At 35.5% G+C, this 27,694-nt stretch overlaps 3 protein-coding genes and 1 long non-coding RNA gene across 4 annotated transcripts; 3 read left to right on the plus strand and 1 right to left on the minus strand.

Moving 5' to 3' along the window:
- Positions 1–479: 479 nt before the first annotated feature.
- Positions 480–5,146, plus strand: LOC104105741 (uncharacterized). Its single transcript, XM_009614130.4, has 2 exons — positions 480–1,012; positions 4,390–5,146. The coding sequence occupies exons 1-2, from the start codon at positions 705–707 to the stop codon at positions 4,853–4,855; spliced, it is 774 nt and encodes a 257-aa protein (XP_009612425.1). The 5' UTR covers positions 480–704; the 3' UTR covers positions 4,856–5,146.
- A 488-nt stretch (positions 5,147–5,634) lies between these two features.
- On the plus strand, positions 5,635–8,249 carry LOC117279107 (uncharacterized). The gene is made up of 3 exons (XR_004509495.2): positions 5,635–5,713; positions 6,900–6,964; positions 7,100–8,249. It is a non-coding gene; the product is annotated as an uncharacterized lncRNA (long non-coding RNA).
- A 6,390-nt stretch (positions 8,250–14,639) lies between these two features.
- Positions 14,640–18,135, plus strand: LOC104105743 (xyloglucan endotransglucosylase protein 2-like). The gene is made up of 4 exons (XM_009614131.4): positions 14,640–14,946; positions 15,785–15,885; positions 16,391–16,584; positions 17,609–18,135. Exons 1-4 carry the CDS (start codon positions 14,760–14,762, stop codon positions 18,033–18,035), a joined length of 909 nt encoding a protein of 302 aa, XP_009612426.1. The 5' UTR covers positions 14,640–14,759; the 3' UTR covers positions 18,036–18,135.
- Positions 18,136–19,708: 1,573 nt separating this feature from the next.
- On the minus strand, positions 19,709–26,034 carry LOC104105744 (uncharacterized). The gene is made up of 13 exons (XM_009614132.4): positions 25,422–26,034; positions 23,992–24,129; positions 23,650–23,731; positions 23,429–23,505; positions 23,192–23,298; positions 22,117–22,234; positions 21,883–21,999; positions 21,686–21,777; positions 21,340–21,406; positions 21,164–21,242; positions 20,923–21,014; positions 20,364–20,507; positions 19,709–20,269 (listed from the first exon to the last, which is right to left on the minus strand). The coding sequence occupies exons 1-13, from the start codon at positions 25,764–25,766 to the stop codon at positions 20,237–20,239; spliced, it is 1,491 nt and encodes a 496-aa protein (XP_009612427.1). The 5' UTR covers positions 25,767–26,034; the 3' UTR covers positions 19,709–20,236.
- Positions 26,035–27,694: the final 1,660 nt, after the last annotated feature.

Below are 27,694 nucleotides of genomic sequence, written 5' to 3' on the forward strand. Positions count from 1 at the left end.
CAGATCCTTTATAATTTCTAGTTGAATTACTTAGTCAAAAGGTCATCTTAAATTTTAAAAATAATTTGTAATATAAATGAATGCTAATTATTTTTTTCTGCATAAGAAATGGATTGCAAGTTTGCAACTCCACTTAGTTATCCAGATCTTACTTCAAATCCAATATTTGAGTCCTAACTTCTTATAGCATAAACATGTTTTCCAAAAAGAAAAAATTCCAAAACCTAAAACAAAAGGTTCTCAGAAACAAATTGCCTATTTAACATAAGTGTAACCTTGCAACCTTCATTTCAACTCATATGATGCAGTTTAATACGATATAAAATTTATTTAAAAGAGAATAAGAATTTTCAAAATTTGTAATTTTAAATATGTAATAACACAAGACTATAATACTTTTCAAATTTGTGTACCTTAAACATTGTCATAATATATCATATTAGTGTCGCTATAAAAACATCTTTTTTCATGTTAAAATTATTTTAAAACAGGTATAATAAAATATTTTAAAGGACGCCGATTGTACAAGCGACCTACTGAGCAGGACAAAAAACAAGAAGAAAAGACTACTGATCGGCTGCAACGGAGAGAGAAGTGAGAATTGTAAAAGAGAGGCAGATTCATTCAACGGAATTCACTTTCAAATTCGCCAATTTATTACTATATATAGCGAAAGAAGGATTGATAAAAGAGGAAGGTGAAAAATGGGGAAGGGGAAATGGGTAACGATAGCAGTGGTGGTAGCGATAATAGCAATAATAAAGGCATTAAGCAATCAACTGGGTTTCGAAAAAGAAGCTGCAATTCAATGGTTGAAGCAAATGTCAGATCGATTAGGTAATTGGGCGATCCCTGCATATGTGGGTCTTCATACAGTTACATTAGCGTTGTGCTTGCCTTACGCCGTGTTCTTTGAAGCTGGTGCTTCTCTTCTATTTGGATTCTTCCCAGCTGTTTTGTGTGTATTTTGTGCTAAAATCCTTGGCGCTTCTCTCTCTTTCTGGATCGGCAGGTACCTCTCTCTCTCTCTCTCTCTCTCTCTCTCTCTCTCTCTCTCGTTGGCCTATGTGTTTTATTTTTCAGCTTGAAACAAATAGTATTATATTGTAAATTAGTTATCTGTGTAGGGATAGGTGTGAAATTTACATAATCCTTAATTTGCCTTAAGAAGATTTTTTGGTTTGGGAACGAAAATGGGTTAGAGGGTTAATATAGCGGAGCTAACTGATTCGGATTGAGGTGTAGTAACTGATTGATTTAAGAGAAATCGCAGCAGAGGCAAAGAATACTAGGTGATTTCTTCCCATCTGCCTAAGCCTTGGTGGATAGATCAGAGTTATTCGGTACCTGTGTCGGTGGGAGGTATCAGGTGGAATAGTTAAGGCACGCGCAAGCTGGCCTTGATACCATTGTCATTAAAAATGAGGAAAAACGAGAGTAGATACTCGTGAATTTGTTTGCTAAATTCATAAAGGTTTTGGGTTTGGAATATCTTTTGATAGTTGAATTGTGTATTTTGTCTACGAGAAATGGTAGGTGATTCGTGATTCGGGTGGTTGATTGATTTAAGAGACAACACTCTCATGAGCTTGTTTTTTGAATCATCAAGCCTATCTGGGTTTCCCAATTTCATTTGACTGCCAAATTGTATGCTTTGTCTACAATAAATTATATCATGTTCTTCTCGTGAGTCAAAATGAGGAGATAAAGTTAGGAATTGTTAAAAGGGGGTACATCATAAAGTTGTTTAGAAATGGTTGAATGTGAATTTTTAGTTTAAAATTATCTTCTTGTTTGCCCAAGGATATGAAATGTTACAGAGTCTCTTTATATACTTGTAATCTTCTCTTTTAGAGTCTTGGCTCCTTTTTGAGACAGTCTGTGCTAGTCTAGTGCGTCAAATGTATTCTCATCTGGGAGGTAAGTGAAACCTATGAGGGAGATTATATGTAGTTGCATGTCCTTGTCAGAGCCGGATCTGAAATTTGAAATTTATGGGTTCTTAATTTTACAACGACCTCAAGTGCTATTTGTACATATTTAGTGAATTAATAACACAAATATAGGGTTTAGGACAAACTACCGGGTTCGGCTGAACCTGTAAGTTGCCTTATAGCTCCGCTCTTGGTCCTTGTTAATTGATTATAGGCAGTCCAATACACAAAGCATCCCGCGTTCACGCAGGGTGCGGGAGGGAAGCACCCCAAAGAGGTGTGATGTTGCAGCCTACCTCAACGCAAGTATCAAGCTTAATTGATTTATGCTGTTTGAAAACAAAATCGAAAAAAGTCTTAGCATTTTTTTTGAAGGAAAGGCAGTACTGTCATTATAACATATGTTAGTTGTTATTGTAGAATTTTTTTCTTGTTTGAACCATGGAATATTCGAATTCTGATTTATCGAAGAACGCTTTTTATTGGAATTCCCAATTATTGAAGGTATTGTTTAAAGTTGCAGCCTAAAGGATATACCCAATACTAAAAGCAGAGTCATGATATCAATTATTTTCACTCTTTAGAAAAGTAAATTCATCAAAAAGGAAGAATTTGAGAGAAAGCTGCTTGAAGGTAAAAAGAACTTTTAGGAGAATAGCATATAGTCCTCAAGTGGTTATTTGATTGTTTAATCTTTTGAATTTTCATGTGGACTATTTTGGAGACTTTATTTGGTATTTCCATTCGAGATTGCTAGAACTTAGGGTAAATAGGTAGCTTTTGATGAGGAAAGGAGGTATAAGGGAATAAAAGAAGAGAGGGTGGGGGCTAGAAAAAGAGAAAAAGAAGTAAGAGAGCAAGAAAAGAAAGATTAGTGAGAGGAGAGGGGAAAACAAAAAATAGAGCCCCAAAAAGGAAGATAACAAGATTATGCAATTTATTACCTTATAAAAAAATAAAAAAAAGATTATGCAAAAACAAGAATAAAAGAAAATGTGCTTCAGCGGCGAGCTCCGTAGTGAGCAGCGACTAAGCAACATCCATTCTTTCCTAACACTTTGTACGCTTAAATGGCCATCTGCGGAAGGGCTCTGAGACGAGGCGTTTGATCCAACTCTTATTTACTTAAAGAAATGAAATCCAAAAACCGGGGAAATGAACATTAACATATACCTGGAAAAGAAAAAAGAAAAATAAAATTTGGGTAAGAAATGATGGCCATAGAGTGTATAATGCTGGATTTCCAAGGCTGTAAGTAAGTTACGAGGTTTTGTTCCATCATCATCTTTTCCTTTTGTTTCCATTTCCTTCTTCTTCTTTCCTTTAACCCGGGGAAAAGTACATATTACACTCTATCTAATGATCTTGAGTTTAAATGAATCATTTTTTTGAGATGAAAGTTTAAATGAATCTTTTCTAGAATAACATCTCGAGTTTAAATGAATTCAAGTGCTTAAGTGATCATAAAAGAATATTCAAGGACTTAAATGTCAATATTTCCTATAGGATTAAGCCTTTATAGTATTTTGCCGTCAGAAATATTCAGCTAGTTCATTTGGTGGCAGTGGCAGATCTGTAGCTTGACCATGTGTTGCTTTAAACTTTCTGGGTTTCAGATATCTCACAGTATACAAGGATGAGCCACAGTGACAAGGTAGAGGTCTGCATAAAGTGCTATTATAATTGGTGAAAAGTTTATTTTATAGGTCTCTAAAGGGTGATCCTCTAGATTCTTCTAATTAGCATGCTAGATTAGACCATGAAATAAGAAAGTGAAGAAGGCTGAAATGTTGCTGAAGGAAAATGAACTACATTCGTGTGAGGATGTATACAATGAGACAAAGCAAATAAAAATTTAGAAGGGGGACCTTACTAAGTGCCTGGCTGTTTGTGTTAAGAAAAGACTAAGTTACTAATCAAAAAAGATGTTTTTTAACTTGTAGAAAAAAAGGTGGGGAGGGGTGTTTTAAGTGCGATCATTTTGTTTTTTGGGTAAACCAAGAAGTGCGATCAGCTCATTAACAGCTTAATTTGTTCTTAAGCAGATAAACAACCTGATCTGGAGGAGTTGGAGGTAGTATTAGTATGAGGAGTTTATTTCTGATTTGACTACTTTGTTTCCATTAACTGAAACCACAACGTACAAATTTAAACTGGAAGGCTCAGCATTTTCTTTCATCTTTCACTTCTATGGACAAAGGAAAATATACTATAGTGGTTGTATTTCAGAAATTCAGGTGACGAGATTGTCTTTCTGTTCCCCTTCCCTTCTTTTAAGCTTGTCCTTCTGCTTAAGCGAAATAAGTGTATTGTATCTCAGGAGGTGTACTTTTAAGCTGTTCAGCCAAAGCAGCCTTTGCTTTGGTTTGTGAATGTTACTTTATTAAATGATGTAGATACCTCTCTTCCTCTCTGGATTTTTGCCATTGCAATTCTGATATTGTACTTTCACCAGGTTCGTGTTTCGGAGTTCCAGCTCTGCTATTGGGTGGGCGCAAAATAACAAATACTTTCATATACTCTCACGGGGTGTTGAACGAGATGGATGGAAGTTTGTTCTTCTTGCCCGTTTCTCACCTATACCTTCTTATGTCATCAACTATGCTTTGGCAGCCACCAAAGTTAGGTTCTGCTTGGATTTCCTGCTTCCAACAGCAATTGGCTGCCTTCCCATGATCTTGCAGAATACATCTATTGGCAGTCTTGCCGGTGCTGCTGTATCCTCTGGCTCTGGATCTAAGGCATCCAATTTACGGTCATACATCTTTCCTCTTCTTGGGATCTTAGCGAGTATCCTCATATCTTTGAGGGTGAAAAAGTACTCCAAGGATATCTCAGTCGCTGAGACAGTTCCTTCGGAGGATAATGATAACAATAGATTGTCTGAAAGGAAAAAAGGAAAAGGCTCAAAGAAACGGTAATATCATCTGTAGGTTTCTCATTCCTTCTTTCCCTCTTTAATTTCCCCTTGATGGTGGTTGAAAGGGAGGGATGTATCGAGCCGGCTGATGAAGGCCGTGGTACCTTTGCAGTTAATGTAAAAGAAAGAAAATGAATTGGGATGAGACCATAACGTTTCTTCCACAGAAAGAAGTTGACAATCTTTTTGCTTCGTATCTAGAGGACAAAAAATGCTCTGTTTTATGATGGCTGATGTTTCAGCCAATTTCGTTAAATCTTATAGCCACCTTTCCTGTGTTATGGTCAAGAAATTTGATGTTTGTGCGTAGGCAAATTCAATATTTGCAACCAAAAGAAACAATATGACTGACCTTGGAAACAGATTTTCTAATTAAAGCTTAATAGATAAATGGTTTCAACCAAACCCTCAGGGGTTGGTCTGGTGGCAATTGACTTGAGCCTTGGGGTTTGTTCCCTTTCAAGGTCTCAAGTTCGAAACCTACTGGGTGCAAATAATTTCTGAGGGCCATCGGACTCAGGTAAAACCTGAATTAACCGTGGTGCACTTGCGGGAAACTCCTTGCCGAGGGCCTGTGCACCCCCGGGATTTGCCGGGGCTCAAAGAGACTCGGACACCCGGTGCAAAATCAAAAAATAAATGATTTCAACCAACCCACCGGTTTTATTTGCTTTTTTTTTTTTTTGCTTTTTCGTATCTTCCTGCACACCAGTTATCTCCAACAAGCACAAGAAGAAAAGAAAGTACTCCTCCCCTCCCTGCGCGCGCCGCTCTCTCTCTCTCCCCCCCCCCCCCCCCGAAAGGATTCAACGCAAAGTTGGAAGCAGTCTTGGCAAAGTCTTTCTTCTCCATTACTCAGGTACGATCATAGATTGTGGTCTTTACAACATAGTTCGTGTTGTTCTTATGTACAAGCGGTTATGGGTGAAACAACAACAAGGGTCTGGGAAGGGTGGGTTATCCCTACCTTGTGTGAGGTAGAGAGATTGTTTTCGATAGATACTCGGTTCAAGAAAATTATTTTCAAAACAGGTTTGAAAATACAAGGGTAAAAAGGTATTGGCAGCAAAATAGTAAATAAAAGAAACAACAATAGTAATAAATCTGGAAAATAAGATAATAATAGAATATTAATAATATAATAACAACATACCAATTATAGTTTTACAAGTAAAGTCTGGGGAGGATAGTAAGCAAGCATGCGTTACCCCTACATTTATGCAGGTAGCGAGGCAATATCGATGATTAGTGAAACAAAAATGGTACTAGTAACTGCGTGTTCTTGATTGTTTGGTTCCTTTAGTCAAGGACCACATTTTAGGGGCCCGTCTGGCCATAAAAAAAATTCACTTTTTTTCGATTTTGTTTTGTTTTTTTGCAATCAGTGTTTAAAAAAGGGCAGCTCGGTACACTAAGCTCCCGCTATGCGCGAGGTCCGAGGAAGGGCCGGACCACAAGGGTCTATTGTACGCAGCCTTACCCTGCATTTCTGTCAGAGGCTGTTTCCACGGCTTGAACCCGTAACCTCCTAGTTACATGACTATGAAAATTTCAAATTTGTTGAATTTCAGAATTTTTTGAAAATTTGAAAAACTCCAAAAAGCCGTTTTTCAAAATTTTCGCATTCAAATACCATTTTCTCTTTGAATTATTTTTCCCGAAATTTCACCATTCTTATGTCCAAACGCCCACTAAGTAATTTCTGGCAACATAAATTATGCTGCAAGTAGTTAGACAAGCATAAGTTCTAAAGACAACCAATATATCTCTAAAAGAATATGTAATATGTGGTATGCAGTCTCTTTCAAGTTAGGACTTTGGCATGCAACTTCTAATTAATTGCAAGACAAGATAATGTATTATTAATTGATGCCATTTTCTTGTCTTGCGGTTGCAATTGTTAAAGATTCTTTATCTCTAATTCAATGCATAGTTGAAGCAAAACTCACACGAGCACATGAAAATGTCAGTGATTAACCATAACTCAATCCATCTTTTATCTTTCTTGATCCATTACTTATCTCTAATTATATTAATATGATTAGATTTGCAGTCGACACATGACTCCCTTCCCGGTTGTTCAGCTGCACTGCTCGCACCTATTAATTAGGTACAAATCCATGACTAAAATACCTCTTTTATATGTTAATCATATGTGCGACTAACATATTGCCCTCTTCCCTTATGCTGTTGAAATGCATTCTATTTCACGTCAAATTGAAATAAGGCCACCTTTTGATTGCAGCCAAGGCAAGAATTTGTCTTAATAGTGTTCCGTCAAGATATCAAGTAGTTCACATCGATCGATCATAGGCCTGCATGTGTCTTCAGACAAGAAAGAAAGAGTAGAGACCGGTTACAAGCTCGGGTAAAGGAGGAACGATAAGATAGATTAACGACCAGTATAAATATAGTATACTTATGATGAATCCTCTGAATATTGAACTTGTTAGAACATGGGCACCTAGGCTAATGCTAGTGGCAAATCCATGATTTTCATGAAAAAAAGAATCAAAATATAAAAAAGTAAATGTAATGACACCATGTAATATATTTAAAGATTAGCCAATTTGCTCAAACATCAGGACATCATGTCCTAAAGTTCCAAAATTGTGTTCAGAAATTCGAATCTCCTGTCTTGAATTTTAAATTAGAAGTTTTGAAATTCAGGACACTTAGTCCTGAATTTCAAATTAGTAGCTCAAAAATTTAGGACACTAAGTCCTGAATTTCAATTAACAGCTCAAAAATCCAGAATACTTAGTCCTGAAGCTTGAGAGAATTGGCTAATCTTTAAATACATTATAAATTATAGATATATTTTAAGTAATATGCTTAAAAGTGGTTACTAGTGCACTTCACCCATAGATATAGAGAGTTCATATAGTTGACTTCATCTAAGATGGTAATAAGGGTAGTTCCCATAAGGCTTTCTTATAGTAACATTCATAAGAGCATATAAAAGTAATCTGCACAACACTGGTCTCAATCTCATCTCATCTAATATGAAACTAGGATAAAAGCTCTATAGTACTATAATATCAATATTCGAATTCATGTGATATCTGTTAGTTTTATGAAGGGGAGCCTTGGCGTTACTGGTAAATTTGGTGCCAACCAGGAGGTCACGGGTTCGAACCGTGGAAACAGCTTCTTGCAGAAATCCAGAGTAAGATTGCGTATAATAGACACTTGTGGTCTGACCCTTCCCCGAATTCCGTGCATAGCGGGAGCTTAGTGCACCGGCTGCCTTTATTTTTTTAAAATGTGATATCTGTTGTTTTTTGTGCAATGAGTAGGCCAATGGGGTTAGATCCAAATGCTGCATTAAATGGCAACTATATTTATGGATATTCCCAAGTTATGAACTGGGAAATTAAAGCCAGATGGATATATGATATTCTGCACTTAATGTGACAATTAACTGTGTCCAGTTGTTTTAATTGATCTGACGATCTTGCAAAGTACGTATTATATAATAATTGCATGATCATACTATATATATATATATATATATATATATATATATATATTCATGTGCCCTGGGTTGACACAACTGTTGCCAGGACTTGGCACAGTGGCACATGTCATGTGCTATAATCTGTTGCCAATACCCACATATTATTGCACGTTTGCCCTTGTGCTTTTGCTTTTTTTGGAAAACTGAAGCAAGAATTTGCTTTGGCAAATAATCTTGTCAAGAAGGATTTCGGATTTAAATTTGATGAATAGAAAGAAAAAAGAGAGAACTAATTAAGGCCTTGCCCGTACTTTAGTTTTAGAAAGAAATCTAAACTTTGGAGCCCAACTTAGGAATTAGATAGCGATATCGGAAGATCAGGCCTATCACTTCTTCTTGACTTCGATGATTTGTCTGTAGGAGGATCATCGAAGTTTGGAGAAAGTAATAGAAAGCTGATCCAATTTGTATGTTTTTGTAACGACCCGACCGATCGTTTTGAATATTATAACCCTGTTCCCCTATTTACTGCTCAATTTATGTCTTGCAATTGATTTATAACTTATCGGGTTAGTTGGTTCGGGTACGGATGGAACTCGGAGTGAAATGAGACACTTAGAGGTCGTTTGGTAGGAGGTATTAGAAAAAATAATGCAAACATTAGCTTTGTGCATTACTAATACCTTGTTTGGTATATTTTTTCAACATATGTATAACTAATACTTGCATTAGTTATACATCATGCTTGGTATTAGCCTATGTATAAGTAATGCATAGAAAATCATGACATTAGTAATACCAAGGCTATTAATGCAATGCATTAGTATGGTTAAAGATAAAATTGTCCTTACAGTCCCTTAAAGCTAGAGAATATGGAGGACATTTTTGTAAACAACTATTTTTCTTAAAAATTATGCAATGCATTATAATTTTTAATACACCACACCAAACAGTTTATAAGAAATAATATCTGCATAACTAATGCTTGCATTAGTAATCCATGCATTACTAATCCCAATATTACTAATACACTATATTTTGTACTATTCTTATACATCCTACCAAACGATCCCTTAGTCTCATAATTGAAAATTTAAGTTAGAAAAGTGGACCGAATATGGACCTATGTGTAAAAGACCTTGGATTTGAATTTTGATGATTCCAATAGCTCTGTATGGTGATTTTGGGCTTAGGAGCGTGTCCGGAATATTATTTGGAGGTCCGTAGAGGAATTAGGCTTGAAATGCCGAAAGTTTAATTTTTGAGAAGTTTGATTGAGGGGTTGACTTTTTGATATCGGGGTCGGAATCCGATTCTGAAAATTAAAATACCTCTGTTATGTCATTTATGACTTGTGTGCAAAATTTGAGGTTAATCGGACGTGATTTGATAGGTTCTGGAGTCGTTTGTAGAAATTAGAAATTTCAAAGTTCATTAGGCTTGAATTGGGGTGTAATTCATAGTTTTAGCGTTGTTTTAGGTGATTTGAGGGTTCGACTAAGTTCGTATAATATTTTAGGACTTGTTGATATATTTGGTTGAGGTCCCGAGGGGCTCGGGTGAGTTTCGGATGGTTAACGGGTTAGATTATGGACTTGGAACTCTGCTGGAATTTTTCTGATGCACCATCTGGTTTCCTTCATCGCGTTCGTGAGTGGAGCCTCGTGTTCGCGAAGAGAAACTGAGAGGCTGGTAATATTTTCTCTTCGCGTTCGCGAAGAGAAGAACGCATTCGCGAAGGGTGGACTGGGTGTGCATCGCGAATGCGAGAAGTGTTAGGCGTTCGCGAAAAAGAGAGGAAGCAACTGAGGACCCCAGGCAATTGGTCTACGCGTTCGCGTAGGAGGTGTCGCGTTCGTGTAGTAAGGGGGAACAAAGCATCGCGTTCGCGATGGGTTGAACGCGTTCGCGTAGAAGGCACTGAGGCAGAGGCATTTTGTGCTTCGCGAACGCGAGGGTGATGTCGCGTTCGCGAAGGAGGAATTTGGAGAAGAAAAGCCTGGGTAGTGAGTTTCCCATTTTCAGTTTTTGACGATTTGGAGCTCGATTTGAGGCGATTTTTGGTTGATTTTCAGAGAAAACAATGGGGTAAGTGTTCTTAACTCAATATTGGTTAAGTTACCCGAATCCATGGTTGTTTTTATCATTTAATTGGCGAATTAAGTTGGAAAAGTTTGAAAACCCTCTTAGTTTAAATTGAAGATTTGAGGGTCGAGTTGGAGTCAGATTTTGATAAAATTAGTATGGTTAGACTCGTGGTTGAATGGGCTTCCGGATTTTATAACTTTTGTCGAGTTCCGAGATGTGGGCCCCATAGGCGATTTTTGAGCTAATTTTCGGATTTTTATGAAAAATTATTATTTTCTTATGGAATTAATTCCAATGAATTTTATTGACTGAAACGAACTATTTATGGCCAGATTCGAGGCGTTTAGAGACTAATTCACGAGGAAAGGACATTGCATAATAAGAATTTCAAGGCTTGATGTAAGTAACAATTTTAAATCTGGTCCTGAGGGTACGAAACCCCGGATTTCGGTATCATGCGATTATTTTGGAGGTGACGCACATGCTAGGTGACGGGCGTGTGAGCGTGCACCGAGAGGATTGTGACTTGGTCCGTCCCGGGAAACTGTAAAGTTGAATAATTTGTTGTTAGCTATATGCTCTCTATGTGTTGATAAAATTTGACTGTAAATCATGTTAGAAATCATGTTTAGGCTATGTGATAGTACTGTTGGGACCAACAAAGGTCGTGTACTTGTTGAATTGCTGCTAAATGCTATATGTACTCAGTCTCAGTTTTTACTTGCACATTTTATCTTAGTCTCTATTATTATTATTATTGATACATCATATCATTGTTGTTTGGGCTGATTTCATGATTATTGAGAGCCCGAGAGACTGGAGAGATTTATGACTGAGTGAGGCCGAGGGCCTGATTGTGAGATATTGATACTATAGTACGTGATTTGTCCGTGCAGCACGTGAGTTGGTCGTGCAAATCCTTATATTATACTATAGCACGTGAGTTGGCAGTGCGGATCCTTATATTATACTATAGCACGTGAGTTAGCCGTGCAACACGTGAGTTGGCCGTGCAGCACGTGAGTTGGTCGTGCGAATCCTTATATTATACTATAGCACGTGAGTTGGCCATGCGGATCCTTATATTATACTATGTTGTACAGCACGTGAGTTGGCCGTGCGGATCCTTATATTATACTATTGCACGTGAGTTGGCCGTGCAGTATGTGAGTTGGCCGTGCGGATCCAGATATTTATATTATGGCACGTGAGTTGTCCGTGCAGCACGTGAGTTGTCCATGCAGATTATAGCGCTTGGGCTGTAGGACCCCCTCTGGAGTCTGTACACCCCTAGTGAGCGCATGTACCCATTGAGTGTGAGTGATGAGGGGTGGGAGCCCAGTGAGTGATTGTTGTCCTAAGAGGCTGTACTTGATTTCCATTTGTTGTTGCACTTAGTTGCTATCTGTCCTTGTTGTGAAATCTCTAAAAGATTGTTGATATACGGATTACATGAACAGGAACTGTATAAAAAATTGATTTGACATTAAACTGTCAGATTTGATAGCATGTCTATTCTTTGCTAGAATTACTGGAAATGAACCATAACTGTGTAGCTCGTTACTATCTTCAGTTCCTTATTTATTATTGTTACTTGCTGAGTTGGTTGTACTCATACTACACCCTGCACTTCGTGTGCAGATCCAGGTGTTCCCGGACATAGCGGGTGTTGATCCTTTCACGCGGTTGATTTTCAGTAGATTTTGAGGTAGCTGCCGTGTTCCGCAGACCTTGTCTCTCCTTCTCTATCTCTTTGTTTACAGTATTTGGTCTCAGACTATTATGGACTATATTTTTCAGACTTGTATTCATATTAGATGTTCATGTACTCAGTGACACCAGGTTTTGGGGAGTGTTTGTATTGTATTTAAATATTATATTTTCAACCTTAAAGAGAAGTTTTGGTTTATTGATATTATCGGCTTGCCTAGTATCGAGATAGGCACTATCACGACAGGTTGGGATTTTGGATCGTGACAGTTCTCATCACTGAACCTCAAGGGCTGAGGTACGTAGAGCTAAGGGGATTTGAAGTCCGTTCATCGGAAAATTATACTGTAATTAGGGCAAAAATAATCTTTTGGTATTTATAAAATGCTGAATTCTTTTGAAATAAGAGGAGAGTTGAGTGTAGTTAGGGGCAGGTTCAGCCCTTTGGTATCAGGTTCATCTGAACCTAGTACTTTCAGTGCGTAGCATAAATTTATGTAAAAATTAATTACAATTATAATATTTAGTAGATATGAACCTATAACTTAAAAAATATAATGAGTTCAAAACTAAAAACCTTAAAAGTTGAACTCATAGAGTTTAAATCCTATATCCGTCTCTGAGTGTCGTGGCGAAGAGAATGCAAAAATTGCTTTAGGTCATAGGTTCAAATCTCATGTGTGATATTCTAGTATTTTTCTGAATCCATTAAACTAATTTATGACTCGGCTATATTTTCATGCAAGCATGAAAATAAGCATTTTTAATCTATTTGCTTCGCCCTCATCATCGCCGTGGTTCACTATATGACACCGGCATTATTAGCAATATTATTGACAAAGAAAAGAAAGAACAATAACTCAAGTAACCTAATTAAGGGAAGCAACCAGATAAAGGCGCGACCAGGAAATGATTGAAGATATTGTTATTTTATAATGTTTTGAGGATTAGGCTCGCGTACATAACAAACAAGAAAAGAGAGCATCTAAATTCTAATCTAATGCCTCGGTAAATTTAGCCTAATCAGAGGCAAATATAAATTTTATGTTAGAGGGTGCCGAGTACCAAAGTAATGTGTGACTTAATGATCAATGAAGTGGGAAAAAATAACAGGTTTTAGGTTAGACAAAATATATCAAGTAGACATTTGAACATAAAAAATTGTGAGATCCGAAAAAAAGTAATCTTTAAAGTTAAAGTTGAAAAAAGAAATTAAAAATTAAAATTATATTTGGCCATTCATTTCACTTGAAAAATTATACAGTTTTGCAAGAAAAAAATATTATTTACTTGAAAAAGAGAAAAATTCATCTTTAAAATTATTTTAAATTTATCTTCAAATATTCAATAAAATGTATAACCAAACAATATTTTGAAGATGAGTTTCGGAAAAAAAAAATATATGTATGGACAAATGGGTCATAAGTAATTTCTTTCCATCCAAACAATTTTTTGTGTTGGAGGGAGTATGAAATTAGTCGAGATTCACATAAACTAACCCGAACGCGACTGATATTAAAAAAAACCCACTGCAGTTATATTTTTTCGTGACAATGGTTGCGAACTTATATTATTTTGAATATTATGTATATGCAATATTTTTCAAGTATATACATAATTTAAATAAATAAATACATCCAACCTCGTCAATATATGGACTACGTTCACCTATCATAATGTGGTGGTAATTGTGCAAAAACAAAAAGAAAGTGAAATTGGTGAGCATTTTGGACAGTAGTTGGAGTCGGATCCGGTCAAACGAGGTCACTGCTAATGTCAAAGTTAATGCCATGTGCCCTACTCTTCTATCAATTCATTCAGTTGTAGTATTCATTAACGGTGTACTAAAAGAACTTTTATATTATCAGCTCATCAAAAAAGAATTACATTTAAACATTATCAAAAGTAACATTAGAGACATGAAAACCAAGGTAAATTACGTGCCACAACATATTAAAGTACACTTATAATGTAAAAGTTTTGTACAATTGAGAGGGCGGCACTAGAGTATAGCTTACAGTTTTGATCGAACCAAGTAATTTTGGTCAGATAAGAATTCAAGATTTAAAGTTTATGAATTCTTACAATAACTTCAAGTTAATAATTAGGTTCACGGTAATGAATTTATTAATACAAATACAAAATCTTAGCAAAAGTTACTAGGTTCATGAGAACTCACATCTTAGCCTCTAGGTCCGCCATCGACTTTGGTCTAAACTTTTACATTAGTAATTTGTCAACTCAACGACTTAAAATGACTTTAATTCTGAACGTATAAATTTTAAATTCGCAAAATCTCGTACCAAATAGTTGCTAGTTACATGCATGTGCACGTGCGTCTGATGCTAGTCATTGACCTTTCCCCCTCTCTCGAGAGACTTTCGAGATACGAATGTGCATAGGATATTACATTAATCAATTCCTCATTTAATTCTATTCAGCATTCAGCTTCGACACTGTCAAAGTTGCAGTCCTTTACACGTTAAGGGATCTATATATAACACCCTAGGACTAGTACATTTTTCTCATCCCAAAACAAAGAAATCTCCTAATTAGTCTCTTAGCGACTGAATAAGGGTATCGGGATTCTATTCATCATTGCTTCTGTGCTGTAAAAAAGTGCAGAGCAAATTAGAGTAGAAACATTATGGGGTTCAAATGGATGAATATGTTGTTGTTTTGTGCGTTATTTGTCGTAGGAGCAATGGCTGCTGCACCAAAGAAGCCAATGGATGTACCATTTGGAAGAAACTATGAGAATAGCTGGGCTCCTGATCATGTCAAATACTTTAATGGTGGCAGTGAGATCCAGCTCTTCCTTGACAACCGCACTGGTAAAATATTACTCATTTCTTAGTGTATTAGCTTTCGAGCTGTGGAAGCATAGTGTAGGTTGTCCCCGTCCCGTCACACCTTTTGAATGCGGCTCTTTCTCGAACCCTACGGGATGCCTTGTGCACCGAGCTACCCTTTTTAGTGCATTTGATATAACATAAGTCATTTTTCAGGAAAATATTTATCGTTTTTATAACGGAAATATTTTCCAAAGTAAAGGGATAAATGACTTTGCTTTCTTACGGGAAAAAAGTGACTTTCCGCTAGCTCTACGGTTAGACATTATTGTTAATCTTTAGTACTCAAAATTTTCATTTAAACCCTCTCCGATTTGCTAATACTATTATTAACTTTTACTTAATGTATATTACTTAAAATAGATATTCAATCGGACCTATTTACTAGCTATCGCTTTTGTTTTGCATCTTTCTCCTGGATTTCATGTTGTTTATATTTTTCCTATGATTTCTGTGATGATACTGATATTGTCTCCTTTTGTCTTTTTGTTCTCTTGAACCGAGGGTATTTCAGAAATAGCCTCTCTACCTCTTCGGGATAGAGATAAGGTCTGCGTATACACTACCCTCTCCAGACTCCACTAGTGAGATTTCACTGGGTTGTTGTTGTTGTTGTAGATATTCAACCAACCAAACATCGGAACACATTAATTTTTCATGGAAATATTTTTTCCAAGTACTAGCTCTACATTCTGCTGATCTGCTCCATGTTGTCTGTAGTATAATGTTATAGTTTTCTTTCTTTTCTTTTTGATATTGATGTTATGGTGAAAGTATAAAAAGTCAAAATTTCTGATTTTGGTTTTGTTTTGGGACATAGGAACTGGCTTCCAATCAAAAGGATCTTACCTATTTGGGCACTTTGCTATGCACATAAAGATGGTTGCTGGTGATTCTGCAGGCACTGTGACTGCTTTCTATGTAAGTCTTAGCATAAAGTATATTAAATTATTAATATAGTATTATCAACAACAAACCTAGTGGTCTGATAGGTGGGGTCTGTGTAGATTATTATATATATCGATATCGCTTGACAATAATATAAAGTAAATATTAATTTGCAACAAAAAGTAAAGTCGTAAAAACTTCTACAGATCCCGACTCAATCTCATATACAAGTTAAGTTGTGATAATAAGCTGACGCCCCTTGTACAAAATAATAAGTTGACGCCACTTATACAAAATCTTGTGTTTCTCACTTATTTATTAGTTTTTGTTTGTCCTTGGAATTATATTTACGGTAAAAACTTACATGCATCGGGTGTTTACACCCAAACAATGAATGTAAGTCATATGTCATGCACAAATTTATCGATTAACCATGATTTGTTGATATGTATTCTTAACTTTTAGTTAACAAAATGATTGGTCGGGTGTAAAAACCCGATACGGATAAGTATTTACCCTATATTTACCTTTATTGCAGTTGTCTTCACAAAATAATGAGCATGATGAAATAGATTTTGAGTTTTTGGGGAACAAAACAGGAGAGCCATATGTTGTACAGACAAATGTATACACAGGAGGGAAAGGTGACAAAGAGCAGAGGATTTATTTATGGTTTGATCCAACCAAAGATTACCACACCTATTCTGTTTTGTGGAATCTCCACCAGATTGTGTAAGCAACTTTATTTCATGTTTCTATTGCGGTCTTTTATTCATTTTCTGAACCCGAGACCTCTAGTTAACGTTATTCATCCTACCACAATCTGATCTAATGTTACCTTCTCATTTCCTTCCCTACTATAATACTTAATTCTAGAATTAATTTCTCAAATGATCATCAAATTTATAATTTTTTCTATAAAGATCATTAAACTGATTTTTCTCATTTTAAAATTATTGAACTTTTGCGGCCAGAAAATCAATTAAATATGACAGGAATGCCAAGCAAGCATGTCAAATCAGCTAAAACGTCATTTTGACGTAGAAATGACATCAGGTGGCTACTCAAAATGCTGATGTTTAATAATTATTCAATTTTTTGAGATAAAAATGTCCTGAAGCTACGATTGTTTTTTAAAAAAATTCAGAATAAAATAAATACTGGTCAATTTTTAAATAACATCCCTAATAATGATTGCTTTTGCACCTACCCCGTTTTGACTGGAACAAACTTTGGACGTGCTGCATTGTGACCCCTTTATTAATTTGACCCATTTCGATAAGTCCAAGTTTAACCCAACCCTCTCATTAGCCATCTATAAACTAATTTTTGTCATTTTAAAATTACTAAACTTTTAATTGGTTACTCATAAAATATTTTCGGGTCAAATAGACATGTCAAATCAATTAAAATGTTATTTTGGACGAGTTACATCATGACATGTTTATCAATTTGACTCGTCCCCAATCCGTTTGTTTGACACCTCTACTTGTAATATTTTATGATAAACTAATTAAGGGCATGCAATATTTATTGAGACTTGAAATTAAACATTGTGAAAGAGGAGCCTTGGACCAACTATAAAGTTGTTTTCGTGTGATCTATGGGTCACGAGTTCAAGTCGTGAAATCAGTGTAGACTACCTACATTATGCCCCTTGGGGTGCGGCCCTTCTCCGAACCCTGCATGAACACGAGATACTTCATGCATCGGACTACCCTTTTACTTGAATTAACCACTATATGCATATATGCAGGTTTTTTGTAGATGAGTACCCAATCAGAACGTTCAAGAACAGCAAAGATTTAGGAGTCAAATTTCCATTTGACCAACCAATGAAGATATACTCAAGTCTATGGGAAGCAGATGATTGGGCAACAAGAGGTGGACTTGAAAAAATAGATTGGTCAAATGCACCTTTTGTTGCATCTTACAAAGGATTTCACATAGATGGATGTGAAGCCTCTGTAAATGCAAAATATTGTTCAAATCAGGGCAAGGAATGGTGGGATCAAAAAGAATTTCAAGATTTGGATAAACAACAATGGAGACTTTTACGTAGAGTAAGGGATAAATACACTATTTATAACTATTGCACTGATAAAAAGAGGTTTGCAACTATGCCAAAAGAGTGCAGGAGGAATAGAGATGTGCCTAGAAAATCATCAAAAAAGTCTCCTTAGGTTACGACGGTTGTGCTCGTCTTAGACTTGGTCGTGCTCTTTGGGTCGGTCAAGCTCATGCGACATTGATGCCAGTGAAAAATACTTTATTTTATTTTTTAAACAATTCTACTTAGGTTGTGATATATTTATGAGTTTATTATATGCATGAAAGTTATATTCACAATGTTCAAATTATTGTGTGCCACATATATATATGTGTATGTGTTGTAAGGCTACAATCTCAATAATTAATAAATTCCAATATTCATTCAAAAAGGAAAAGTATTGCATATAAGGAGCTTCAATTTCCATATATAAATACATGATTTGTTCAATACTTAAATGATGTTCAACATTTAGAGGGAAAATAAAGAAAAATATTCTCCTCTACTTTTAGGCTTCCTTCTTTGCTTGATAAATGTATGTACATATTTTTTCCCAAAAATGAAAAATGTAAGTATTATTAATTTCATATATAAGTATAAGCAAAGCAATTAAAAGCTTAATTGATTTATGCATTTTTTACTTTTTTGCTGAGATTTCCTTTTATGTAAACCATTTCTTCACTTTAAATTTGAGATTTCGATTGTTGAACTAATTTTGTCTTTACATACAAGGGGCCAATGTATGTTTTGGTAGATGGTGTCGATGCACCTACTTTTTCAACTTGAACTCATAAAAACAAGGCTTAATATTTATATATTTATACATTCTACTAATTCTAGTACTGTCCAAAATGACATTATATTGGACTTTACAGGTAAGTTCGAATGACAAAAAAACTATTGTAATATGTTAAAAACCAATGTGAAATTAGTATACCTACCAACTGCGATGAATCACCTAAATACTCAACTCAAGGGTTCATCGTCTACAATATATACATTAAAAAAAAATAGACCTTCAACATGTATCGATTGTATTCATTCGCGCAACGAATACAACCAAGGCAAAATAGAGAAATGTAAAAAAATTGAATGCTCTTGTAAGAGTCGAACTCAAGAGCTCCGTTCACTAAGCGGGTGCTCCAACCAACTAAGCTACGAGAACTTGTTGCTCTCTTATTTCAGTTCAAAACTTCTTCAAATATCCCATAAATCTAAATAAAGTAGGGACTTCAAAGCTTGACTAACAAGCGAGAAAATTTACTTTGAGAAAGAAAAGGGGTGCCCTAGCTGCAATAAAAAAACAGCGCTAACGAGCAAGAAAGGCCCCCTTACTATAGATAGGGCGTTAGCACTTTACTAATAACATATATAGGGCTAACTTTTTTCAATTTGATCGGAATCGATTCTATGATTGAATAGCAGAAGTGCTACTTAGTAGTAGAAACTCGGAGAGACGAGCAAAAACAGTGTATATGTTTGTTGTATCATGTAATTTTTCCTTATTCCTTTAATTTTGGTTATCTTAATTGTTTTATGCTGTCAATACCTTTCTTTTCTTCAGTATTTTTGTTATATATATACTCTTTATTTTTTTTCAAATGTATTTTTGAAAACACTTTTCTTAAACCGAGAGTCAATCGGAAATAACCTCTCTACCTCACACAAGGTAGGTAAAGTCTACGCACACCCCACCCTCCCTAGACCCCAGTTGTGGGTCTGATTTTCCGACCCACCCCTCTAGCTCTGCCCATGCATTGGCATATGTCCTAAACACAAGCTATATCAAACATGAATAGAGAAAAATAAAAAAAACAAAGGATTCATATAACCGACCCCAACTAATCTGGGATTAAAACGTGGCCGTCAATACAGCAAGAAGCAGTGTAATGAGAGCCAATCTCATTGAAACCTACAACTAACTACTCATACAGGATGCACTGCAGTTGCTATACTATCCAGCATCCGCCTTCCTAAGCTGTTGTCTCCAGCATTGACGCTTGAAAAATAACAAAGTCTAGCAGTTTAGCATAAGCGTACAACATCAGAGTTTCCATAGAGAATATCTCCACTGTCCCTGAGGTAATACCTCTGCTGCTGCTGTGAGCAGATGTCACATTCATTAAACCGTGTTTTTAGTCAATAAATCGAACTGATATATATGATGCGTGTGTGTCGCTTGTGCACTCTTAGTCTAATATACATATACATAAATTTACATATAGAGAGAGTGTCACGCGTAAGAGGGAAATAGGCTTTAAAGCTCACTTGCGCAAAAAATAATGAAGCATTGTGGATAAATGCTCAAGCCCCTGCATGCCAATTGTTTGTCTACTACTTCTTATGTCCGATACCAATCAATGTAAGCTGCGGAAAAATGGATAATTTAGTTAGAGGAAACTATTGAAAGATCACAAACTCGTTGAATGGATATTACTTAAGATTCTAATCGTGTACTCACAATGTTATTGTCAGGCCGCCTCCAATAGAATCCCTGCAAAATAACTGGTAGGATGTTGCACGATACAAGAACGTAGATCAGCAATGCGTTAGTTCCCATCCATTTCAGTGCTGTAGTCCAGTGTCTATAACCCCACACATCAACCTATAAAAAGATCAAACCGTTTAGCTATATAACAAAAGAACTGACATATTTACCAGCCCTAGCATTTCTGGAATTTTTGACAGAAGCAACTACCCTTAAAGGTGAAGTACGGAAAGGAAAAAGATCAAAATAGTGCCTCAGAATACCAAAATTATCCTTTTAAATGAGTGGTGATGAGAGTTTCCACATATCTTTTCGTTCTCTCACATTATAAAAGAAATGAACTTTAATAGCAGGGGGTTTTCTACATGTCATATTTTCCACAAAAGAGAACGGTGTTGTTGGTTTTTTATCAGAAGTTCTAGGAGAAGTCATGTTTTACGATAAAACCAGATACCAAAAATAACTACAAAACTTTGCCTTCATATTCAGATAATACACAAAGAAAGGCCAGTAGAGATGCATAGTGTCTAACCATCATATAGACTGCAGTGAAGAGAAAGCCAGCGGCACCAGCAGTAACACACATATAACTGAAGGAGTACAAAACCTTGTTCATATGCATCCCTAAATGAAGTGAATGAAAAAGAGAAGTTAATAGAAGAAAGAAACTGGATCTACATCTAAGACGAATACTGTATATTTACTCTCTTACAGTAAACAAATATCTGAATTTGTAGCATGAATAAGAACAGAAAATTAAAAGAGAAGATTACCGAGGCAGTCACAAGTTAAACCCAACAGTACAAGACAAGAGGATGGTATCAACCATTGTTGAATTCTAACTTTATGATCCTGGAATACATTAGGACAGAGCAAAAAAATACATAAATTTATCATCCCAAGAAAAAAAATATTAGACATCAAAGAGAAAGCAATAAAAAATGTTTACCTTGAAATGGATACTGATGTGCCCATAATGCAAACCAATGAAGCAAGTTACAATAGCCATTAATGAGCTACAGCAAAGTAAAATGAGCTTAATTTACAAAAATTCAACAAAAGAAACAGCAGACGAGCGTGACAGCGGAAAGGGGCTTGACAGCTATGTTGCGCAAGACGCTCCAAAAATGTTTGCGGGTGCGTGTCAGATCCTTCAAAAGTAGAGCATTTTTGGAGGATTTGACACGGACACGGCATCATTTCGGAGAGTCCCGCGCAACATAGCTTGACAGAGAGACACAACATAATGATGTTTCTACCAACGTAACAAAGACAAGGAGGTACCAATAACAAACCTCAAAAGTCCTTCCGGGTCAAAAGGGGCTTGACACCATGCTGGAGCATCTAGAGGAAGGGGACCGTAGTCAGGGGAGTTGAGACTGCATTCCTGTTAAGGAAATAATCAAGTATTTTAAACATCAAGGAATGCCAACAATGGAAAGAAACAAAAAGAGAAACTTTGAAATACTAAGGACTTCAAGAGGAAGAATACTTTTGATCGTCCATAAATGGGTCTTGTATATAAGTGCTGAATACCCAATATTTTTCGATCAATCGCTCCAACAGCATTACATGCCGGCCCAGTGTCTCCCCGAACACCACATTTCACCTTCAAAGGGAAGATAATCACGTTAAGGAATTCCCTCGCTTTCATTTGAAAAATGGGATGTGATCCCAGACCTTATGGAAAACTAAAATAGACAGCTAAACACAGTGAACAACTTACTAAGAATGTCTTTGTTCTGGAAGAGGATGCGTTCATTGGCATCTGATACTCCCAGTCATTAACATATAAACCATAGAACAAAGAAAGGTATAAAGCCGTAACCATTATCGCCATGGCCCTGGAAACACCAAAATGGAGAGAAAAAGGAAATGAACAAACGGTAGAGTAAACATTAAGCATAAAAAAATTTGACAGAAGAATGTTAAAAACTAAGGTTATATGTGAAACTACAAAAGAAAAATAATTTGAACCAAAAAAGAAAAGGTATGCTTGAAGTCATTTATCTTTCACAACATATATATACACACACAGACACAGACACACATACAAAAAAAAAAAAAAGAGATACTGCAGCCCATACCTTTTATGTAAATCAATGTCTTTACACAGACTTTAACAACTGATTGTTACTAACTTGTAGTATAATTTACTTTGAAGAAATTACTAATTAATTTCCGGAATTACATTGACAAAATCCTGTGTAATTAGATCTGAATAAGCATTGTCACATCCCATTGTTTCCCCTACCAATATACTGTTTGGACATACTAATGGAGCTCCTTCGCATTTCGACAACTCTAATGCTACTCGTCTCACCCTTGGGATGCTGATATAGGAGATTACCAAAGCACCAGTAGACATACTAATGGAGCTCCCTCGCTCCCTCCTGATGGAACACTATGAGGACTAAATACTCACCGTCCTATGGGCATTTTGTTAAAACGAAAAACCATATTAGTGAATTTCTATACCTGATTTAAACAGAATAACCACATTTTAGTGCGTGTAGCCATTGGGAATCATCCTCGAGGCTCTCTGTCAATACAAGAGTTTGCTATATAGTATATAGTTTCTCTACTATTAAATTTTGAACAGTTCCTGACTTGAGGACCATTTTTTGAACACAATCAAAGTTTCACCACCAAATCAAGCTGATTTTATCTTTAGTCAATAATATGTTTTGCTCAAGATAAGTGAGACAGATTGGTCAAAAAACGTTAGTAACGACTACCTTTAAGTGACAAATAGTTTAGATAATCTTTATGGACAGAATGGTCAAAAACTTGGAACTTACCATTGTTGATGGTATCTCTTCAACAAAGATTGTCCTGAATTGACTTTATTATCACCCTTAAGCCAAATTTCGCACATTGCTGCCAACAAAAATGATATTGCAATTCTCTGAAGGAAAAAAAAAAGTTCAGAATTAGTTATCCACTTTAAGAACATGAGAAACACAAGTATAAAACAAAACTAAGATCAAATATAATTATCATTTATTTCACCACTGTCAAGGTTGACGAAACCATACCTGTAATATACCCATCCATCTGATTTTCTCAATGTCCACTCCATAAGTTAGATTTTTGAGACCATGAAAATAGCCTCCTGATTATATAATACAAAACCACGTCAGATTCATACTTGCAAGCCATGTATCTAATGGACCAAACTAATGGCTTGCCGCTTCCTGACAAACCTACGAACAGCTGTTGAAACATATTAAGTTACATAGATGACTAAGAAGAGCACCTTGAAGAAAGAGTCCAAGGATTAAAAGCTTAAGTCCGCGGTGCATTGCTTTTCTAGTCGCAGTCAGTCTGCAGGGCAAATTCTGTAAGCCAAAAACAACTTATATAAGCATAAGTAGCAAAAATATATAAAACTCAATACACTGGATTGCAAAAACAAGCTCCTGATATAAAATCATACAATGTGCCCTTCACATCTTGATTCACAACTGTCCGTATACAAAATATTTAGAAATAAAATTTGCTATAAGATCAATATCCACATTTTTGCTTTGGCTCAAACGATAAATCCGGCTACAAAACTAAGTTTAGTAATCTGACATTTGTGTCTGTAAATATATACCTTGTATGCAAGAGCGAGTGATACTCCAACAATAAAGAGGAAAAATGGCATGACAAAATCTGCCAGGGTTATGCCATTCCATGGTGAATGATTGATAGCCGGATAAAGTCCACCAGCATATTCCACAAATATCATTAACTGCAAAAGGTGTAACCAAAAGCAAGAGAGGATAAGATGATAAGCTTTAAAAGAAAAGAACCAAATTGCTCATTCAGGTTTTAGGAATTAGTTTCACATAAACAATAAATGGGTAATCTTACTTCCCCAAATTGCTCATTCAGGTTTTAGGAATTAGTTTCACATAAACAATAAATGGGCAATCTTACTCCCTCTTTCACACGCGCAAAGAATTATCTATTGTTATATTTCCCTCTTAGTAATTATTAAAATTATACTGTATATAAAAAACCTGTAAAGTCAAATAAGACTAGCATCGTTGCCTGGTAACCCATGTTCAGTTCCATCTCCCTTTAATGCAACTTTCTCATCACTTTCCTGTAACCTCCAAAATGGTACATTCTGCTGAATTTCCTCGATTTTGCTATAATTAAAACATAAGACCTTTTCTTGAAGCCTTTAGGTTTATGAATCACAATATCTTAGCTTTTAGTACAAAATTTTAGACATGTTTATCAAGTCGAACTAAGATACTCCTAAAAGACTGTTCATTATTAAGAATAATGGAGTGCATTTCTCCATTAAACTTCTGCGTAAAAGTCAAAATCTCTTTTTCACCAAGTCATCATATTACGTCCGAAACATCACCAAAGTCCCTACTTTTTCTATCAACTCATGTTCACGTTGTTTCAATTCAATACAACGTAGACCACAACACCAAGTCAAAGAATATTGAACTAGCTATAAATCTATCTATACTATAGTATGCGAGCTCCTGGAGCAACTAGCATAAACAAATCACAAGTTGCAGGCCAAAGTTGAAGAAACCAAACTAAAAAGCTGTGAACTTTAAATGCCTCAAATCCAAATAACTCCATCCCAAGAAAATGCCAAAACAAATAAACCAAACATAGACAGAGTCAACACTACGCACACATTGAATCAATTAACTATAATCCTTAATGCCAAACTAGTTACCCTAGCTATATGAATCCTCTATATACCTAGTAATATACACATTAAAAAAATTAAAAAAAATCAATAAAAATGATAAATGAGAAAAACACTAGGTGATTTCTTACTATTTGGCCGGTGAAATAGTCAAGGTGCGCCCAACCTGAACCCAGGGTGTCATCGGAAAATTACATTGTTTAGACAGACAAAAATTATCTTTTTTATGTACATATACTATGTATTGCATCCTCTTATTTACTTCTTTGAATTTTGCGCCATGAAAATCCTAGCTCGGTTACTTCCTGACCTGGACACCACCGTTATTAAAAGAACAAAAGAGGGTAAAATGAGAAAATTACCGCAACAGTGATACCGCGAAAAATGTCAAGAGAAAGAAGGCGGCCATTTCCACTTCCACTTGATGTAGTACTGGAACCAGTCTTTGGCCTGGTGCGAAAATGGTGGCCAACACAATCGGCACTTGATTTGGGCAATGTCGTCAAATTTGGAGATGTCAAAGCAGTCAATTCCAAATCATTATTCTCCTTTTGTCCATCGTTTGTACTAACATCAATTATCCTATTCGGAGAACAAAAATTCTTAACTTCTCCTTGCATTTCCACATTATTTTCCCCCTGTTGTTGTGGATCCCACCTTGATCTTGGTACCTCATTCTTCTCCCTGATTAATTGATAAGATCCCATCTCCTTTTTTGTCAATTTTTGCAACAACAAAAAAAAATCTTACGCGTTTTCAGACATAGCCATTTCTCTACTCTGCGTGAAACTTGCAAAAGAATATCAGATGGGTACAAAATAGTGATTTGATTCTTGTATAGTAATAAATCTGCAATGAAATTTGCAGGTGTTTAATTTGTTTCTAAAAATGAGGATATAAAGAAAAAATGTATAATGGGTATGAGAAAGTGAATGAATCAAGAGTTCATACCCACCAAACAAAAAAATGAAATACAAGAACCAGCACTAAAAAACAACAAACAGAGGATAATAAATGTACCCTTCTCCTTTTTTTTCCCTATTACCAAAAAGCAAATGGTAAAGGGGGCACGAATGTATATGTGTGTGTAATAAATAGACACATATGCAGAAATATATAGAGAGAGAGCAAAAAAAGGAGGGTATGAGAGAGTGATAAGAAGAGGGTGTTTGGCATTTTATATATAACGCTTCAACTGGAAAAATGAACAGATATTTTACTACTAGGAGTCTACTATTGTACTATTTTAATGTACTTTTTTTGAGTGCGAATAAAGAATTATATTGCTAGCTAAAAACAATTAAAAGATTATATATAAGAAGTAGGAATTTTTTAATATTACGAGTTTTTTTGGGGAAAAATCGTGATGTGAGTGACAATACAAGTGGACATGAAATTGACCAAACTTGGTTTTTTTTGTGTGTGAGGAGGGGGGAGGTGAATCGTGGTAGTGGACTATGCGTAACTTATTTCGAGCGTGATTGTTGGGTAGGCGAATAAAATTAGATTGAGAGTTTACTAAAAATCCCAATGGTGTTAGATTGAGAGTTTACTATAAATCTCAATGGGGTTAGATTGACCCAAAACAGATAATATCATATCATATTAAGAGTATATATGAATTCGCTTAATCCAACAATACTACTATTAAATTATTAATATTGTACTCCGTCCATACACTTTTACTTATCCACAACAACGGACTTTGCATTGCACTTAAGAAATGATAAATTAAATACATAATTTACTACAATACACACAAAAATGATAGTAGTTCAAAAGGTTTTGGAAAATAATTTAGGAGACGCGTAGTTAATGATACCGGTAAAACATAAAACGGATTTTTTTTTGTTTTTCTCTTTATTTGCTAAAATGATGAAAATAAATTTTGTTTTACAATGGTCAATTAAAAACAAACGGAGAGACACTATAGAGTTTACTAATAGTGTATTTTAATAGTTTTGCCCAGTCAATAGTACTTGTATTAAAAATGGAGCATATAACGAATGGTATCCAAGGAAAACATATGCTGTCTCTTTACCATTGGCAGATTTAAGGTTTTCACAGTTGTTGGAACTTGGAACAAATTTTTCGAACTCATCATTTAAGAAAAAATGTGATCATATTTTGTATTGACTCAAAATTTTAGATCTATCAATGCTTTTGATCTCTGAAGATCTGCATGTGTGTTTGTTCACATTATTTTCTATTCCCAATAAAGAAAAAGATTCGAATAAGTTGATATAGTGAGACTTATCTATAACAGCATCGTTATATAATTATCATTCATCATAAAAATTAGTTTTTTATGGAACCATCATTATATTTTGTTATAACAGTTAAAAAGATCCAGATCAAATAAAATTGTTATATAGAGATTTAATTGTAGTCGGTCTAAAATTAGTTAAGTTAAAATGAATTTTCATAAAACAAATTAAATGACATGATCCGTAAGAATTCAATAAATCAAAGCTTGTTTGAAATTAAGGCGTATTTATTATTGCACTGTTTATATCTCTGACTTGGATGGCCGGTGGAGTGGGTAGGGAATAACGGTGCCTACAATTTGCTTAGGGAGTAATAATATCTTTTTAAAGCTTTGCTTCAGATAGGAGCATTCTCTGAAACGCGTCGT

This window comes from Nicotiana tomentosiformis, chromosome 4 (genome assembly GCF_000390325.3).
Source record: "Nicotiana tomentosiformis chromosome 4, ASM39032v3, whole genome shotgun sequence".
In the NCBI taxonomy this organism is placed as follows: Eukaryota; Viridiplantae; Streptophyta; class Magnoliopsida; order Solanales; family Solanaceae; genus Nicotiana; species Nicotiana tomentosiformis.

What these genes read in the sequence shown, in the direction of transcription:
- LOC104105741 (XM_009614130.4), top strand. Translation starts at nt 705, where the DNA reads ATGGGGAAGGGGAAATGGGTAACGATAGCAGTGGTGGTAGCGATAATA. An exon ending in CTCTCTTTCTGGATCGGCAG is followed by an intron (nt 1,013 to 4,389) that starts GTACCTCTCTCT and finishes TACTTTCACCAG; the next exon opens with GTTCGTGTTTCGGAGTTCCA.
- LOC104105743 (XM_009614131.4), top strand. Translation starts at nt 14,760, where the DNA reads ATGGGGTTCAAATGGATGAATATGTTGTTGTTTTGTGCGTTATTTGTC. An exon ending in CTTCCTTGACAACCGCACTG is followed by an intron (nt 14,947 to 15,784) that starts GTAAAATATTAC and finishes TTTGGGACATAG; the next exon opens with GAACTGGCTTCCAATCAAAA. An exon ending in GCACTGTGACTGCTTTCTAT is followed by an intron (nt 15,886 to 16,390) that starts GTAAGTCTTAGC and finishes CCTTTATTGCAG; the next exon opens with TTGTCTTCACAAAATAATGA.
- LOC104105744 (XM_009614132.4), bottom strand. Translation starts at nt 25,766, where the DNA reads ATGGGATCTTATCAATTAATCAGGGAGAAGAATGAGGTACCAAGATCA. An exon ending in AAGAGATACCATCAACAATG is followed by an intron (nt 22,235 to 23,191) that starts GTAAGTTCCAAG and finishes TGGTGTTTCCAG; the next exon opens with GGCCATGGCGATAATGGTTA. An exon ending in TTTAACTTGTGACTGCCTCG is followed by an intron (nt 21,015 to 21,163) that starts GTAATCTTCTCT and finishes CACTTCATTTAG; the next exon opens with GGATGCATATGAACAAGGTT.